The sequence below is a fragment of the Uloborus diversus genome, chromosome 2, assembly GCF_026930045.1.
Source record: "Uloborus diversus isolate 005 chromosome 2, Udiv.v.3.1, whole genome shotgun sequence".
Lineage (NCBI taxonomy): Eukaryota > Metazoa > Arthropoda > Arachnida > Araneae > Uloboridae > Uloborus > Uloborus diversus.
The window spans coordinates 93687290-93706874 of NC_072732.1; the positions used below are offsets into that span (position 1 = coordinate 93687290).

Here is a 19585-nt window from a genome sequence, read left to right on the forward strand (position 1 = left end):
GATATTTGTATGGTTCATAGAAATTTTTATCTGTAAAATATAAACAATAGTGCATGTTAAGAGTTTACGAGTAGTTCCGTGATCCATGCTATTAGTTTATTCGCAGTACAAACATGACTCGGCTTAGGGGTGCACCACGAGTGGTTCACTGTACAACTGCACCATTGAAATTTTCAGGGGGAAGAGGGGGTCATTTGAACTTTGGTCTTTATTTTGGGGGTTCTCATTCCTGTGGGTAGGGCAGTGCTTCATAGCATTTGAGAAGGTGCACCATTGCACTTTGAAGGTGAGGGGGGGGGGGGGGAGAAATCGGAGCATTCCCGCATCTGCCAGTGCAAACAATTAGAGAATCATTGGGCAGACCGTGAAAATTGATTTTGTTGACAATGAACCAGAAACAAAAGTTAATCAAACTACTACCAAGTTATAATCAGGGGGGGGGGGGGGGACTAGTGAAACTCATTTCAAAGAACAGCACATAAAAAGATGAATATTCATTGAATTGAAATAAATTTCGCTTAGATATTATTGTAGCTAACCTTTATGAACCATTTTGGTAAAATGTAATTCCTATAGAAAAACAGTAATACAATAATACAAGTCCAAGTGTTCGCAGAAATGTTAAAATTAGTCGAAACGTGCACACACTATCCACTTTTTTCATTTTTGAATTTAGTCTCGGTGGACAGGGATAACAACAAACATTGAAATGTTTCATATAAGAATGAAAGGAAGATGATGGTCGATCGGGGGAACTGCGATGTGGTGTTTCTCGTCTTCTCTTCATATTTTGAACATACTAATTGGCATAACAATTACACAGAATACAGTAACTTTTTCATGTATCAGTGTCTTTTTTGCAACCTTGCTTTACTCATAATATCTGTAAATTGAAGAAAATATCCCATTGCCACATCTTCAACTTGAAGGAAAATACGTCATGTCTTATTAAAGAGAAACATACAGAACAACTAGTATCTTGGAATTGATTCAATAGATGGAATTTCTAACATCTCAAAAATAGATTCACAAATTAAAATAAATTTTCCAACATGATTTTTTTCCAAACTGATTATCCAAAGCTCTCAAGTATGCATGAAGTTGTGAAACAAACGAGCAGAAGCAGAAAGAGAAAGAGCGACGGTTTTCTTTTTGCTGCCACAAGCAACTGCCATCAAGAACCTGAACGAAAAATACGTTCAAAAATATTTCTGTTACTATTTACATCTGCAGATGTGTTTAGAGATTTAGGATTGAAAGATTAAAAGTTCAGTAATACATAAGTCCATTTTAATAGCGATTTAACTTTGTAAATTAATGGACAAAAGAAAACGACGTGTACTTTCACTTTTTGTTTAAGCACTACAACTTTGATTATTACAATGAAGGAAAGAGAATGGTTGGCTAAGTGCAATTCTTAAGTTTTGGTGGAATTTAAGTTAATAATTTTAAAGATTTATTTATTTTTTTCTTAAAAAATGACTTCCATTCATTTCGTAGTTCACCCTTTACCGGGAAGTGAAGATCAGTTGAATGAAAGGTACTTTCATGTTTCCCATACATTCATTATGCTGTGTATGTACTGTAGCATATATATTTCTTTTGGTGAAATAAATGTCTTAAAATGCATTTCAATATAAAAATGCAATATTCTTGTTAAGTGTCAAAATTTAATGGTTAGACAGTTTAAAACTTCTATAATCTCGAGACATGATTATCATCATTATTAAGTTGTAAATAGTTGTTTAATGTTGGTTATTTTATTTTGGCTTCTACGCAATGTTTGATTAAAAAAAAAAAAATCACGTGACTTTCATACTCATTAATGCATTTTTACCGTCCATTATTTCTTTTTTCTTATTAATTTCTTATATCTTGTTAATTATATGTTTTGTTCAAACATCTTTCAATCATTGGCCGAAATTAAAGAGCCAACAACATGTTCTCTTAAGAAATTTCTTGAATTTGTGCTTTTGTGCAAAACAAGGTGCATATTCTGGCTTAACGTTGTCTGTTAAGTGATTTCTTTCTATGTTTTGTTCGTAAATTGTGATGCCATGATGAACTCCTAAAAATCACTTTTCTTTGAAAATTTCATCAAAAGACTTAAACAATTACGATGCTTAATTGTTTATCTACTGAAATAAAGATTTCTGAGAAGAAAATGTATGCAAGTGCAAATACAATTGTATCAACGTATCTTCCTATGCACCTTAAAAACAGGGTTAGGACTAAGGATGTAAAAGTTAGCCAAGCTTTACTGTTTAATTGCTAAAATGCTGTTCAGCCATAATCTAGTTAATTGCTATACAGTAACCATACAACTGTTTAAAAGTATGCTTGCATAAATAAGAAGTAGAATTTCACATTTATTTTGAAAAAATATCACAACTGTAGAAACCTAAACTTAAATAAAGTAAGAACAATTTTTTGAAAAATCAATTTCTGTGAAAAACTTTTGAAAAATTAATAACTTTACTGAACTGTATGCACATATACAAGCATTTATTATTGTTAGCATTCATAATTATTTATTAAAGCGAAAAGGCCTTCAATCGTGAAAGCTGTCTCTTGTTCTTGTGGGGGTAACACTATGACTGTGAATATGAGATGGTATATTATGAGTCAAGTTCGGATTGACATTTAAATGTTTGTTTAGATTTAAAAATTTCCAAAAAAAAAAAGAAAAATTTGTTCTAAAAATCAAATGTCTTTCAAATGTATATTAATTTCATAAAATGCTTTCATAATAGATAACCAGATGACTTGAAGAACATTAGTATAAATAGCGCAAAACTGCATGTAAGTTTTTAAATCCTCCCGAATTTATTTTCTACTTACGGCCCTGTTATGAGTAGTTCAAAAGTGTTTAAAATAAAATGAAGCAAGTCAAGACCCTTTACTCTTTATACAAGCTTTGATATTAAAACCAGCAGTGCAAGCAGTAGGATATAGTTTAGCTAAGTTCAAGAACATGTGATTAAATATTTGAAATCTGTTTTATTGCAGATATTCAGCTAGTATAAAACTTCATCTGCTTTGAATTCAACTTGATTTTTCCCAAACAAACATTTTCTCAGATTTTTTTAGCACATTGTAACCATTCAGGAGAATATGAGAAATGATAGATTTCAGACTTGTCATTTTTGCTTTACTGCCATTATGCAGCTACTTTTTTCTTCATTAAACTTGTAAGCTTCATTAGATATTTGAAGTTTCTGTGCTGGTGTTTCAGTTTTATCTGTAAATGTTGTATAATATTTTTTAGATTGAAATTCTTAAAAACGTTTCTCTAAAGTTTCTCTTCGACAGTTTGAATTGGCCTAATTAAGCAATTATTCTTTTAACCCTCCGAAGAGCAGAATACTTAACAATATTCTGCAACGTAAAATCATTTGACCAATTGTTTAACAAGTACTTCAAGCATTGTATAAGGGGCATTCCACGGTATTTTTGACATTATGTAGAGTCCGTAACGTGACTTTTTTTGGCCATAACTTTTTAATTTACCGTTTGATTTGCAAATTATTTAAATTTGAGCTGGTGTGTTGGTAGAAAAAGATCAAAATAAAATAATATGCTAATCAAACAGTAAATTGAAAAGTTATGGCAAAAAAGGTCACGTTATGGACTCTACATAAATGTCTAAATTACCGTGGAATGCCCCATAATGCAGGCAACCAACTTAACCTTTTCTACAAGTTGGGAGTCCTAAATCAAAATTTTTTCATACAGGTTTTTTTTTTTCTTTTCAGTTTTTAAAACTTCCTTGTTGCTATGTGGAACCTAAACCAATTAAGATTCTTCAAAAATATTTTAGATATTTTCTAAAATGAATAGAAAGAGCAAATATACAAATTTTATAAAAATCCAAACCTAGGTGACAAACTACATTTTTTTTTTTTTTGGTAAATTTTACATGACAAGAAAGAGGAATTTAAAAAAATGTTAATAAATAAATACATTACTAAAATAATAAATAAAATGTCTGAAGGGGGGTTAGGGTAGCATTTTTATTAAACCCTTCAAAACTTTCTAACTAGTTGAAATGTTTTCAGGATACAAAAGGATTGAAATCTCAAACAAGACACACAATTTTCGGCGATGGATGGGTTTCAATGTTGGCATGTTTCCAAAAAATACAATTATTAAGAAAATTGCAGTGGATGAAGATCGATTGGGGGGGGGGAAGGGAACCAAGAACACTTGAAAAATCAATCTTTTTAGATTTAGAGTATGAAATTTCTGCGGAAACTGCAGATTTTCTACAAATGTTTTCCAACTCAAGATAGAATTTTGTACAAATTCTGCAGATTTCTTTAAGTTCAAAGTAAATCTGAAGTTCCTGCAGATGACTTATCAAAATTAAAGATTTTTCTCGAGCATTCTGCCAAACTGTCATAATTTTTGAGAATTTTGGATTTTCTTCTAGTTTAAAGAAATCTGCAGAATTAGTACAAAATTCTATGTTGAGTTGAAAGATTTTTGTGGAAAATATGTAGTTTCTGCAGAAATTTCACAGAAAGCTGTAGAATTTCTGCAGAAAATTTGTCTGAGTTTTCCTTTCACATTTAAACCAGGGTTGGCTTTCTGCCGGCAGAAACTAGTTTTTGCCGTGCCAGTGGCAGAAACTGGTTATAACTGGCAAAAACTTAAAAATGTCTTTAATAACTCAAGTAATTAGTAAATGATATTTGTTTAAGTGAACTAAAAAATTGAACATCATTTCATCATTTAAAAAAATAAAATCCCATGCTAGTGCCCTTGATTTAGTTCAGAAAGGGAACTTTCCAATTGCAGAGGCTCGTAGTATTTGTATTAATTTAACAAAGGATAAAAAATCATACAGTGATGCTTAGGAAAGAGGAGTGACATACAGAATTAAACAGGCATTACTGATTTGCTCACTCATATGCTTCCTCTAAATTGTTTGTGATTGAAATTATTATGTCATGTGCTTCAAGAAGAAAGTGCCAAAATTTTACTTGACTAAATTTTGTACCTAATGTCACAGCTTTGCAGAACAAATTGGCCCCATTTCTCAAAACTTATTTTTCCAGTCAAATGTTTACCACAACTCCAGTTACTACATGGTGGACCAGTTATACAATAGATGAAAGTTTCACGGACATTGCTTGCTCCTTGATGCATTGTCTGCTAGCTCTTCTCTTTTAAGAATATTCTAAAATTTCTCATTTGTGTGTAGTAAATTGAGAACCTGTTTAGATTTTTGAAACCAGCTTTTCTAAGAGGCAATTGCAGGGTCCAAACGATGTAACATTTGATTTTGAATTGCAATAATTTTGTAATAAAATTACAGTACTTTGGTTAACAATTAATTATTTTTTCCATGCATTTTCTGTTGTATATCAAGAATTAATTTTTCATTTTGTAAGTTTTTGCCAGTTTCTGCCGCAAAGTGGCAGAAAGTGGTTTTTGCCATGCCGGTTTTAACCGGTTTCTACCAGTGGTTTTAACCGCCTCGGCGGAAACTTGCCAACCCTGATTTGAACAGATTTGTTCTGCAGCTCATGCATCTGTTCTGTGATGTACGTCGCAAATTTAGTAGCATTTTGCTTTGGGGCTTATGAGAATATCTGAATTTATGAAATTTTACTTTTTTACTCCTTTAGGCTGAAGGAAGTGGCAGAGAGAACAAATCGATGTGGTTACAGTGTTCCATCTGTTCTTGCACAGTTGAAGAATGCATCTGTTCGACAATGTGTTGTTGGACCCATGCATGTTGCATTTCTTCTTGAAGTGAGTAATCATTTTTAAGTACAGTCGACATTCTACTAACTGGCCTCCGCTTTAAAGGGGCGTAAATAATTTAAGTGTGAAAATCAAAGAGCAAGTAGTAAGAAAATTGATAAATTCATATTTACATATTTTAACGCTAGTGTCAATGGCCCAACTCTGCCCGTACTCTCAATAACCTGGTACCATGGTTCCCATGCCAAAAGCGTAGAGCAGAAACCACCTTTTCTTCAGCATACCCTTCTATTTCAATGGATCATTTAAATTGACTTAGACCAGCCTAGCTGGATCCAGAGCCTGTTGCTGGTCATCACATTTGTATTTCCTTAAACCTCTCTTTCGGGAAATATGTCTATCTTGTTTTTACAGAAGAATGAAATGACTAGTTATTTTCCTAATGTATTATGTGTACGTTTCACTTCCGATCCCTTTGTCTTTAATTCCATGCTATAATTATTTTCTATATCTCAAAGTTAACTTCCTTTAACTCGAAGTTTTTTCTAAGATTACTTAAAAATCATTTCAAAGGAACGGGAAAAAAAAGAAAGAAAAGAACAAGTGGCTATGAGAGAAAAATTAATTCACCTTCACTTGCAATTCCTGCACAATAGACCTCTAAAGCAAGAAGAGCACCTGTTAAGCCAATGTGCGATAAAAGAGTGACATGTGCGGAAATGAGTTAGCTTGTTTTCTTTTGTTGCACTGTACTGTTTACACTTTGACATGTTGCTGGACTACGAATTTGCTTTTAAGCTGTCTAATCAACTGATTGTATCTTTATTCAAAGACTGACCTAAGTTAAGATGCTTTCCCCTTCATTCTTTATTTCGATAATTTGCTGATAAGCTCCAGAGAAACAAAGTGAGTTTTTTTGCTATTAAAGATGTCTAAGCAAGTACTCTGTCAATGATATTAAAAGAAAAAGAAAAACTTCTAAAGAGGTAGAATCCATGAATCCGAATTTGAAATGAATGAAGATTTGCTCCTTTCCTGAAGTAGAATCAGCTCTATTCAGGTGGAATTGAATTTAATCTTTCTCCTCCCCTAATTGCAACAATACAACCTCGAACTCAATATCCTGGAAAAACAACAAGCTTAAAATGTCATCTGATGATGTCTAAATTCGCCAGATCGGGAAACTAGGAACACATTTGCAAAAAATATCCAAATCCATGGACAAACTTGAAGTCGGAACTGTTGAGGCAAACGTGAACACACTATGTCGGCTCCTTCATGTCTAATAGAATAGTCACCCATAATACCGCTAAATAAATTCTCAAAATACAGAAACGGGCGAACTCAGGATTCAGACCTCCAGGAGGGATTTCCGATAATATGGGAAGGCTAGCTGACTGCTGCAGCATTCACACTCATCAAGCGTTACAGGCAAAGGGATCAATGATTTCCAACTGACAGCATCTTCAAAGCTTGGAAATAGCAGTTCACTTTGGCATAACAGGTCGATGGATAGCATTATCTCAGTAGCAAACACTTAAGTAACTTAATTTAAGATGCATTAAAGGAAACCTTTTAACAATAGTGGTAATCTTTAATCACCACAACAGTGCAAGAACACACTGCTCTCAAAAACAACCGCTCATAGTTGCCAATAGCAAATTACACTCTTATTAGTTGTAAAATGAAATTAAAAGGCAAGATGCCAGCTGCATGAGTAAGAGAGAGACCAATTCAGAAATTGATCGGCTATTTATTGCCATATCAGACCGTGCACACAGCTCGATGATGTTATATGATTTTGCATTGGTTGGAAACAACTCAACACAAACATTTAAAATTATTTCTTACTGGTTATTAGGCATAGTACATCTCAACTAATCAGCTTGCATTGCGAGCGACTTGGGAAACGTTCCGAAAATTACTGATGCACTCTGTCCTGCCAATCACAAAGGTTCATTTCTGAAAATACCCGTTTTGGACATTGCCGATTGGTGAAACAAAATGGTGTGAAGCAGTTTGATTTTTTGGGGGGCAGGGGATGCAAAATTTTGTTTTCCCCCAGAATGATAATAAAGGTAGGTCAGAATTTTTTTTTCTTTTACTTCGTGTGATGAAACCCTTCAAGAGCATAAAATAAGGGCGTTGGTCGTTTACCGACTAATTGGTTCTTAATAAACGGCCGATTAATGCTCACAATGAGTATTTTTAATTCTTTCAATTTCCCCATCGTTTTTCTTCTTTTATGATTTCGACCAGTGGCCCCAGGTTTTGAAAATAAGTGGGGTGGGGGTGTGCAAATAGAGTGCAAATGGTGAGGGGAGGGAGGATCCAAATAAGGAAATATTTTTACAAGGTAACTTTCAAGAAAATGTGCTTCAATTTTTTTAGAAGTGAAATATAGTAGACCCTCATTTTAAATGGGTTTATTTTACACAGTTTCAATTATACACCGTTTAAGATTTGTCACCTTTATTTTATTTTATGCAGATGAGTTTCAGTTTTATGCGGATGCGCAATGCAAACAGATAAAATTTTCCTCTTTAAAAATCCAAACTCCTAAAGATTTCAGATTATGCATAATAAACTGCATTTTATTGGGCTAATAATCGAGCTTGGGCCACTGGAGACATTTTATGAGATTCCTTCGAGACTCTTGCCAGATGTGAAGTTATTGAATTCATACAGTTCAGAACTCACTGAAAGAAGAGCTTTTAGGATAAACAAAGGACGATGAAAGCAACGAAGATACCGACATCAATGACACGGAACCAGAAACATAAACATTGAAAATTTTGAACCATTCTTTGACAAATGGAAATTATCTTTCTAATTTGTTAGTGAAGGAATATTCTATCATGGAAATGATCATGGATGCCTTAATGCTCTGCAAAGAACTACGGAGAAAAATTCTTGACGGCCAAAGACGCATAGCCAGCTCCTCTTTGTAAACAGAATATGAAATTAATTTATGTTCTTTATGCATGTTGTGCAATAAAGTCCATATAACTACACATTAAACTTATTATACAATTAGTCATCACTAGAATGAAGTATTTTTTTATCTACGGAATCTAACCCCTATTTTAACACTAATTAAGTCTTAATTTACGCAGTTTTTATTTACATGGCATTTCCGAGGAGCGTAACCCCCGCATTAAACAAAGGTCTACTGTACTTGAATGGAAATTATCAACTTTTACTTAATGTTTTTACCACAAAACAATTCTACAAGAACAAAAAAAAAAACAACACATGGATACCACATGAAAAATTTTATGGAAGGGGGGGGGGAACTCCGATATTTTCCCCATAGTAACCGATTTCAGTGCAGTTGAGTTAATAAAATTCGACATTTTTAATGACTTATTCATTAATGGCTGGAGATGAAATGTTTTTACATTTATGCAACGGAAAAAGTACTAAAAGCAAGGAAGTTCTAATTTCTAAGGGGGGGGGGGGGATCTCGAGCCCCTATTTGTCCCTTCATATGGGCACCCATGAAGCAACATAAATATTAAAGTAATATTTTTCCAAAGAAAATGCTTGTGAGAATTTTTAAGTAATAGTATAGTTTGTTCTTTTTTGTATGCTAATGCTCAACTGAATATTTAAAAAAAAAATTAAAAAGATTAATGTTTTTAAATGAAATAATGGTTTAAAATGAAAAAAAAAATCTGAACTTTAAGTACAAAGATAAATATTTTTGTAAGGAAAAAAAATGTTGAATATCTCCAAAAGAGCATAAAAAGTAAAAGTATTTGCAGAAATGCGGAAAAAATATCAAATTTAATTCGTCATCTATCATAAAGAATCATAATAAGTACCTTTTTTAAAGGTTAGGACTGATATCTTGCCAAATTGCGAAAGATCAATGAATTGCACAAGTCAAATGATTCAGAAATTACCAAGGGAAGAAGTAATGTAGTATGAGAGGGGAAAAAAAAAATTCTTATGAATTCCAGGATTGCTTGCTTTTCAAAATTGCTGTTTTAAACAAATATTAAATGAAGTGATCTAGTGACCTTCAAACCGTTGGCATGTGCAGGAAATAATATAATTTAAATATAGCATATAAATGAATAGAAAAAAACTATTGGGTGTAATCAGTGAGGGGGAATAAATTTCATGAAAGTTGAGGATTTTTGGTGTTAATACCATTAAAAGGGAAAAAATTAAATCCTCAGTAAAAAAAAAAATGCAAGCAGTTTTCTGTTACAGCACTCTATAATTTGGAGGTCATCCTTATTCAAAAAATAGATTTCTCTTTTATAATTGTATTCCCTTTTTAATTTTGCTTAATGGCTCGCTCCTGCTGAGAAATGATTTATTTTTCTATACTTTTTAATTTTTGCAAAATAATTTTAAAATTTCATCCAATGTCTTTGAGCTATTTTTATATTATTGCTGGTAGAATTACATTATGTTAACAAGACATTAAAAAATATTAGGCCTCCAGTCAGCTGGCTAATTTTCAAGCACTTTAAATTTCTATTTATTTTTTAATTATTAATAGCCATTTCAAGACTTATATTTTTTGTAAAAATTATAAGGTTATCTAAAAGCACTATACCAAATTAAAAAAGTATCAAAACATGAAAAATGTTGCGGCATTGTACACATTTAGGGTGGGTGGCTCTTATATAGTGAAAAAAAAAGGTTCGTTAATCCAAATCTACCTATGCAGAAAAGATGTTCTATGGCATAGAGATTAAAAAAAGATAAATTTAAAAATAATCATTTAAAAATTTGCACTGCCACAAAAGAGTTGAATTATGGAAAAAATGTTGAAAATTGCTTAATTTTGTTTTGATATTTTTTGAATCAAAATAATTATTTTCCTACAATTAAAGTGCTGAAAAGTGATAGTTATTGATTATTCAGTATTGGAGTGTTGAACAGTACCAGGAATTTTGAAATATTTTATCTCCTAAACACTCCCTCTTCGAACTGTCAAATCAGCAAATCAGATCTTGCAGAACTCCCTTTGCTTTGGATTAAACGGCAGATTGCTTTACTTCATGTTTTTTAAAAACTTTTTGTCCGCTGATTTTATCCTTTCACCCCTACATGCCAAAAGCAGTATGAATCAACACTTTGCCCAAGTGATGCTTTTTAAGTGAATGAAAGTTACAATTTTATTGAGTAAGATATTTTCTTTGTGCACACTGTCCGCGTATTTAATCGAAAAGTGCAATATAGCAATGTTAAGAAAAGACTTCATCTGCCCTATGTTTTGCTCTGGCTGTGATATACTACTTAAAATGCTACACACATACAAAAATGTAATAAGGTGCTTGTGTTAGTATTCAAAAGAGAAACAAAACAAGGAAAGAAGGTTTCCAGCTATCTGTCTCATTTGAAGAAGTTGCAAATAAGTTGGAAGAGACCTGGAGACGAACTTCAATCCCAGTAATTGTCTACCACTAGAAAACTACACCCATACCACAAAAATTATCGGGCACTTCTTACAAAGCAAGAAAAAACGTTGAAAACTATAAAAAGAAGATTGACACTTTTCCGAGAAAAAGCCAGTAATCTTTTGGATGTATCAGCATGTACCTGTAAATCATTTAAATGTTGCTGTTGTAAGAAAAAACGGAAAATACCATTGAATGAAAGAGAATTTATGCTAGACCAGCGTACGGAAAGAAAAATGGTAATCAGGTCACTAGATTGAAAAGAGACTTCTCAAATTAATAAAGCCATTAAACGGAAAATAAAGCAAGATAAATACAAGGAGAGGAGAAAACTACATGCTGAGGTTACGTCAGAACAGAAAATTTATTTAAAAAAAAAAAACTGAAAATCTTAAATCTTTGAAACCATCAACTCCGTACATTGCAGCGAAAGTCTGTCCAAGAGAAACCCTGGAAATGTTTGCCACTCGAGGTGGATTACGACTGCAAATAGAATTCTCAACCTTTATATAGCTAATGATATTCCATTTGAGACTTTAGTGACATTAACTATATTCATTGTAAAAGTATATGCCCCTAAGTCGATTAAGATTAGAAAATGGCCTGATATCATTGCTAACTGACAACTAAGGCAATTGGCACTTCGAAGAATTTGAAAGCACGCACAGAGACAAAAATTCTTTTTTTACTCCAACCACTGCAACAGATGTTAGTATCCACATTTTCAATTTGCCAAACCTTGATTTTTGCGCAAGAGATTATGTGATTTGATTCAGTGGGGAAATGTAACAGAGCTTCCACTGACTGAACACTCAATGATGCCATACTTTTAGATGCAATAGTAAACCCAGAAATCATTTCGACAATTATTCTACCAACTATTCTGGATTTTCTTTGCCACACTTAAGCACAAAAATAATAATAAAAATTTTCACAGCAGCCTCTGCTGCTGTGTGTGGACCCTACAGCAGAGACGGGTTTATACGAAATCGCCTAAAATCATGAAGCCTCTTGTCAGTTTTCAACACAAAGAGTGATTACTCTCCACTGTGATTTCAATGGTATTTTAAGATTAGAAAGTTTTAAATGAATCTGTGAAGTTTGTCATTAATTCAGTATGTTTTAATTCATTCCAATAATTTATAAGAATTAAAATGCTCTTTTTACTTGGGGGGGGGGATGCATTGTGATATTTTCCATCAAATCGTTGAACTAAATCTAACCTATTGAGACAGTGCGGCTAACAAGTTTTTTTTCTCCCTTAAAACATCATTTCTGTACAAATAGAATCCAAAGTTATAGTTTTAAAAAATGTTGATTAATTTTGAATTTTAATGAAAAAAACATCAAATTTCCGTTTTTATTCTCTTACAAAAGTTCATAACTTAAATTTTTTTTTATTTTACTTCTTATTAAATCTGCATTTTATGGGACATCTTACCCGCGTAGGTAGAATTAAAGATTCTAAAATAATAATTGATTAATTTCGATTATTTGACGAAAAAGCCTTAAATTTCTAACATTCGTCTCTCTTGCAGCAGTTCTTAACTTAAAATTTAATTTTTTATTTTATTTTTCATAAATCTATATGTTATTGGTTGTAGAACATCTTTTCCGCATAGGTAGGATTATTTAGGATTTAGGGAAAAAAAATTTGATCCACTGTAGTGCACATGTGTTTATTTATTCAAAATAAAAAAAGTAAGTGAAAAATAATAACATTACTTCAACCATCAGTATGTAAAAAAATAATAAAGTGTACATAATTTTTTAATCAAATATTCAAAATAATCAATTTTTTGTTGAATTAAAAATTAATGATTTAAAGAGTAAATTCTAAAATGTATGATGTAATCATAGAAATAGTTAGAAAGAACAAAATAACTGAAATGAAAAAAATATATTGCTCATCAAATACTGTGTGTGGGGGGTGAGGTTAGCATAACATAAACTTAGGAAATGATCTTGATTTTCTATAAAAAATGAAGGGAAGGTTTTAGAATCATTTTCTTTTTTATTGGAGAGAGTTTAACAGGTGTTACAGTGTATCCACATTTGGTTGTTTCTGTTTACTGTTCTGTACTTCAAAAGCTAAATAGAAATAACATGAATAACATACATAAAACCAAAAAATTACTGCAAGGCGAGTGATGTAATAAGAGTGAGGGAGGGGGGAGGGGTTCTAGGATGGGATAAACATTGCCTTTATAGGGGTAGAGATTGAAAGCTTCCCCCCCCCCCCCAAATATGATTGGAGAGGAGTATCTTACTCATGTTTTTTCCATTGCGATTTAAAAGTCCTGGAATTTAACTACTCATAATAGTGTTGCATGAATATCAGCTGTGAGGGCTGCTCTTTCATATTTCATTCAGTTTTACGCACTTTCTAATTGTTTTGTTTTTACTCTGTACACTTACATACTACAAGTTAGAAACTGGTGTTTGCAAAAAATTAGATTTATTTATTGTTAATAAATGTGTTCATTATAGTTTCTTGTTGAAGAGATAGTTGAAAAATATTTTTCCTGCCAATAAATCGGCAAAATTTGTTCGATTATAAATAATCGGCACATTGACCGAAACTCGACAGATTTACACGAAGACAATCATGTAAATACCCCTCTTTTCTGACCCGATGTTTCTGTTGAGATTTTTGCTGAAGTAGGTTTTTAATAAAATACATTCAAAGTTTAAGACTCTAACTAACTTCAAAACTTTTAATATCATTCAGTTTTTTCTATTTTTATTAGAGATGCACCAAAAATTAGGTTTGGCCAAATACTTTAGTCTTCGTCAACTGAATAGTAAACAAATTGTTCGATAATTGGTAAACAAACAATTTTTTTTATACATTGCATCAAAGTTACTATGTTGTACCACAGTACTAAGTTAATTCAAATTGTTGCTTATTAATGTTCTCATTAAAAGAAAACACACGGATGTTAAATTTAAATTTTGTTGCTTTTGAATTTCTCCTAGATCTTATGACACATACGTTTCGCTTACTATTACAAACTCATTTAAATATGACACGGTAACCAAAAAATTCAAAACCTCATATCATAAAGCAATAATAAATGTATATAGCTAATTTACACATTTATTACTTAAGATTAACTGCTTATAATTTTAAAAATAAAATGCACAACTAAGAAAAAGTAACACTTGCATATTAAATTTTGCAGTACTTTAATTTCTAAAGTTTTACGTCATATGAAATTTGAACTTCTGTTTAAAAACAATCTAATTGAAACTAATTATTGTGTAGTCAAATTTTAATAATCCTTTTGCAATGTTTGAATTTCATTCCTCATTTTTTAAATTGATGATACTATTATTCAGCAGTTATTGAAGAGATTAACATAGCAGAAAACGACTTGAAGAATTTATACTGATATTTGAGCAACTTGTTTTGTATTTGTACGCAGGATAAATGCAAGGTTATTTATGATATAGCATGTTTTCCCATGATTATCAGTTATCAAATCATCTCTCTGTAAAGGAATTATTTATCCATCTATGCAGTACAGGGCCGGATTTAGGGGAGGGCAGGCTGCAGAGCTAGATAATGTAGACGCACGCGCGCACGCCGTGCGCGGATACATTCGCCGCGGAGTTGCACGTCGTCCGATAATCGTAAAATTCTTAAATAAAAGATAAAGATTAGATCAATTGGAGATCAATTTGAAACGAATAAGAAGTAACGATAATATCTTTACTTCTAATTCCTTTTAAATTGACATTAATATTATTTATTTAGATTGTAAAAATTATTACAAGATGTATTTAGTACACTCGCACGTTCAGTGGATGTATTCGCTGCTGTGCGGATACATTCGCTGCGTGCACGCGCATCTCATGAAAATAGTTTAAATTCTTACTGCTTATTTCTAATTTGTTTTAAACTGATAGTATTTAATTAATTTGTAAAAGTTATAAATCGATAGTATATAGGCAAGCGCGTAAGGCGAATATATTCGCTGCTATGCAGATACATTCGTTGCGAGCACACGCATCTCGGGACAATCATTCAGGTTCTCCTTCTTTACTTCTAATTTGTTTAATATTGCTAATGTAAAACGTAGTAATGAAAGCTAGATAATATAGACTGCTAAAAGAAGTTTAGTTTTAAAATTTTGAAATTTAGCTTAGGTCTTTGCATCCCATAGGCTCACATAATTGGCATGAAAATTAGTTTCTTGTAACCTTAAAGCATATACCTGTAAGTATTTATTTCTTATGATTAAAAAATGTGGTTTTTTTTATAGAATCCGGACACTCCCCCCCCCCCCCCCCCCCCCACTCCCACCCTCTTTTTTTTTTTTGTACGTGATAGACAATGATTCGCTTGCAGATACTTTTGAGTTGCGTGGGCAGATACTTTATATTTTTATCTGACTCTGGCAGGCTGGGCTACCGCCCCTGGGCCTCCACAACAAAGGGGCCCCCACAATGACATTTTTACAAAATATCCTAACTTTCACAGGGCAAAATACTCGAAAATATCGGATATATACATATATATCAAAATATTCGGATAGATATCAAAGTACAGGATATTTTCGAAAATATGATCTTTTTGAACCCTGATTAGGGGCCTCCACACTTCCAAATCTGGCCCTGATGCAGTATTTCAGACAAACAAAAACCAAATTATTACATTTACTATATTAATTTATTTTTGTTTGAGGAAGGAGTAACTTTAATACCTGTACAAGATATATATAAAATTACAATGTTAAATGGAAAATGCATTTACAGTCAGCCCTCGTTTATCACGGTTAATTCGTTCTAGACTTTACCGCGATAACTGAATTTCCGCGAAGTAGGATTCTGTATAATTTTTCTAATTAGAGCGCATAAAACTTACTTACGGCAATTTAAATAGGTTTTTATCATAGTTAGAGCCCCCTAGACATAAAACAGCACCCTTAGCCACCATTACATTTGTATTACTTAATATATTGCACAAAATATGAGAAAATTAGATATGTTAGACGTAATAGATATCACATTGTTAATTATTAAGAAATAAACTACACACACACACACGCAGTTCTTACACATTACTACTAGTCCATGAAAAAAACTTCAACTTGTTCGATGATGATTCAATTGCCCGTTAATTACTGTAGGAGCCCCCGTTCTTCCTCTTCATTTACGTTTACAACTTAAAAAGCTAGTACATTGTTGAACACCATTTACAGATGTATTTTTCCCCTAGTAATAATACAGTGATCAGGGGCCAATTCAGGATTTTTTTCTTGCTACCTATTTTTGTGAAAGTATTGCATCATTCTATTTTTGTGAAAGGTTTTTTTTTTATCAGTATTGTTTTTGTGAAATTTTAGACACACCCTAATTTTTGTAAAAGAAGTAGTGGAACAAGTGAAATTTTAGTTCGAAAAGTGTAAATGTCATCTAGTGTTTTTAACAGGTTTCGTTTTTTTTTGGGGGGGGGGGAGCTGAAAACCTAAGAAGTACGAAAAATACCATCGTAATTTCAGCTTAGTGGTCTATGTACTGTGTACAATATAGGAAATTATGAGAAAAACGGTTCCTCAAAACAGATGTTTAAAGATTGCGATAATATTGCATAAATACACTTTGGTGTGAAACAGCTAAAAATTAGTTAAAATACTACAAAAAGGTTTCTATTTAAGCTATTGTTCATATAAACCTGCTTATAATTTTATTTTATGAGTATATTTTGTTTTAAACAGAGAAACAAATTTCATATTTTAAAATGCGAATTTTTGTGAAATTTTCGATGTTTTTGTGAAGTTACTGATTTTATTACTTGATTTTTGTGAAAATACCGATTTCAAAATAAGATTTTGGTGAAGGTACCGAAAAACGGTAGCAAAATCAGCCTGTATTGGGCCCTGGTGATTTATACTTTGCAGTTAGTGCTTAATGGTTAAAATGAGATAGCGACCCCCTACACTTTCTTCAGCGATTTCATACCTCCACGCACAACCAGCCCCTCAGACCTTACTTAAAAGCTTACCTTACTTAAAAGACATATACTTTGTTATTCTTTTGTTGAAAAAAGTTTACACGAGCGCATAAAAAAGGCTAATTGCTATATTTGAAAAAAAAAAAAAACGTGATGTAGTGAAGCCGCGAAAGTCGAAGTGCGAAGTAGCCAGGGACGACTGTATAGTTCTTTAAAAAGATTGATATTTTCTATTTTAAATTGCTGTAAAAATTCAGATATTAGTTTTTAAAAAATTTGAACAAGTGTTCAGCATTTGGCCGAATATTCGGTTTCATTTTAACCAATGTTCGGTGCATCTCTAATTTTTATTATACTTTATTTTAACATTATGATTTTATGTGTGTTTATAGGAAATCAAAGCTGTTAATACTCAGATTAGAGTTAAGTTTTGTAAATGTTTTATCAATTAAATACTAGTAACTATTTCTATGCTAATAAATTTTTTATACATTGTTGAAACTGCTGTTCAAAATGCTCCTCAAAATTACCCTAGAGGGTTCTCAAGTAGTTTAAGGTTGGCAATTCCGCAGTTAATTTAAAATTTGCATCTTTGCTCATAATTTGCGTTCATTCTGTAGTCCCTGTTTTTTCCTTTTAATTTGGTTTACATTTATATTTTCAGTATGTTTCCATTTGTTACTGAAATCTCCAAGAACCCAGTATAAATTCTGATAATCCATTTTACCACAAACTTAGAGAAGAGGCTTGAAAAGTCACTTGGCTAGTTGGAGAAAAAATCTGGTGCTTTAGAGTGCTTTATTTTGATTTCCATTTTTGAGTAGGAACCCTGGTTAAAATATATAAATAATATGAAATTGCTCAAATGACAGCAAATGGTCAGTAGTCCTGAGAACTACAAAGCTTTAGGGTCACTCACACAACGGATCCATACGAAGCTTTATTTTACTGAGGTCTAAATTATGTTTTAGTGGTCCCAGACCAGTGGTGCATCAATGATCTTAAACACTGCCTGTTAAGTCCTTAGCTATTTCCAAATTAAAGTATTAATTTTTAAAGTGAATTTAAAAGATTTTGATTTCTTGACTTTTGGTAGGTTTCATTTCTTGCAATTTGATGCTCTATCCATTTGATTTGTTCAGCTTTTTCATTTTACAATACCTAAGGCTATTGTGAGTTTTTATTTAATGTTTTTTTATTTCATGAAGGAAAATAAATATTGCTGATATTAATGTAGGGTTTGTTTCTAAATATTGCCATTGTTGATACAGTATTGACTGATACATTAACAATTGAGATCACATAATTGTAATTTGTGTCAAAAGTCTCACTTTAAGTTGTAATAAATGAATAACCTGTGATTTTATCCCTCATAGGATGGACGTATCTGTCGCCTTGCATTCTCAGTTGTTTCTGATCGTCTTGACTTAAGCAAAAATGAGGCATCCAAGGCGTGAGTATAATTGCACACTTAACAATCTGTTTTGTATAAATATTTATATATTCACTATGATTTTTATATCTCTTACTGAAATACAATTTAGCATTCTTTACAGCTTAAACCTAAAGGGATCTAGCAATTCCAGTTCAACTACAAGAACAACAGCTCCCCGGAATAGAGGACGCATCATGCGCACAACTAATAGCCGAGGTCGTGGTGCTGGAGTAATAATGGGTTCATCTAGGCCTGTAGTTCCAGCTCCATATGTCCCAGAAGAACTAATTTCTCAAGTATGAATTTTAGTTATTTGAGGACGTCAAGTATTTGTAAATAAAACTTTTTTTGCTAAGATTTCAGTTTCTAACAAGGATTCTGATTAGGGAAAATAGTTGTTAAAATGTCTCCCTCTGTTAAAGTTTAAAGTTAAAGTAGTAAACACACAACATTTCAAAACAGAGCCTTGTGCACCACCTTTTTTTAAAGTTTAATTTATTTTTTTAAAATTTATTTATTTAATTTTATTGAATTTGACTCAAAATATGAAAACAACTTCCAAGAGCGTATGGGTGTACATTGTAAAAGTATTCAAACTTATAATGCATGAAAATTTATTGTGTTATATTGCACCTAATAAAGATGTAAAATGCTTTATGATAGAAATTTGATTGCAGTTAAACAGTTGCTATATCTTTCGTACACTATTGATAGTTTAAAAAATATTGAGACAGAAATAACAAGAAATTCCATCTAGAACTAAACGAACCTACTTTCCGGTATACCCTTATCTACTTTCTAGTATCTGATCAATATTCTCTAAAATAACTAAAATTGCAAATTGTTTCAAACATAATTTTTTAATATTTTAAGCCGATTTCTAGGAATAAAATATGCCTCACTCATCTAAAGAATTAGATACGTAAAAAAAATGAATAAAAAAACAAACTAATAAAATAGCAACACCTTTTAAACAAAGCAGCTATACACTCTTTTCCATAAAAAAAAACTTTAATCGATTTAAAAAAAAATAAAATAAGCTCGTTAAACTGAGTACAT

General features: G+C 32.0%; 1 protein-coding gene across 2 annotated transcripts in view; it reads left to right on the forward strand.

Annotated features, from left to right (window-relative positions):
• Positions 1-1405: 1405 nt before the first annotated feature.
• Positions 1406-19585, forward strand: part of LOC129235285 (E3 ubiquitin-protein ligase UBR5-like) — a gene marked incomplete at its 3' end in the record, with an annotated part of 117223 nt that continues 99043 nt past the window's right edge. Inside the window, 4 exon segments of one of the 2 annotated variants that reach the window (XM_054869004.1) lie at positions 1406-1540; positions 5634-5760; positions 18468-18544; positions 18636-18822. In XM_054869004.1, the coding sequence (XP_054724979.1) occupies positions 1479-1540; positions 5634-5760; positions 18468-18544; positions 18636-18822 (453 nt within the window). 2 annotated transcript variants of the gene reach the window in all.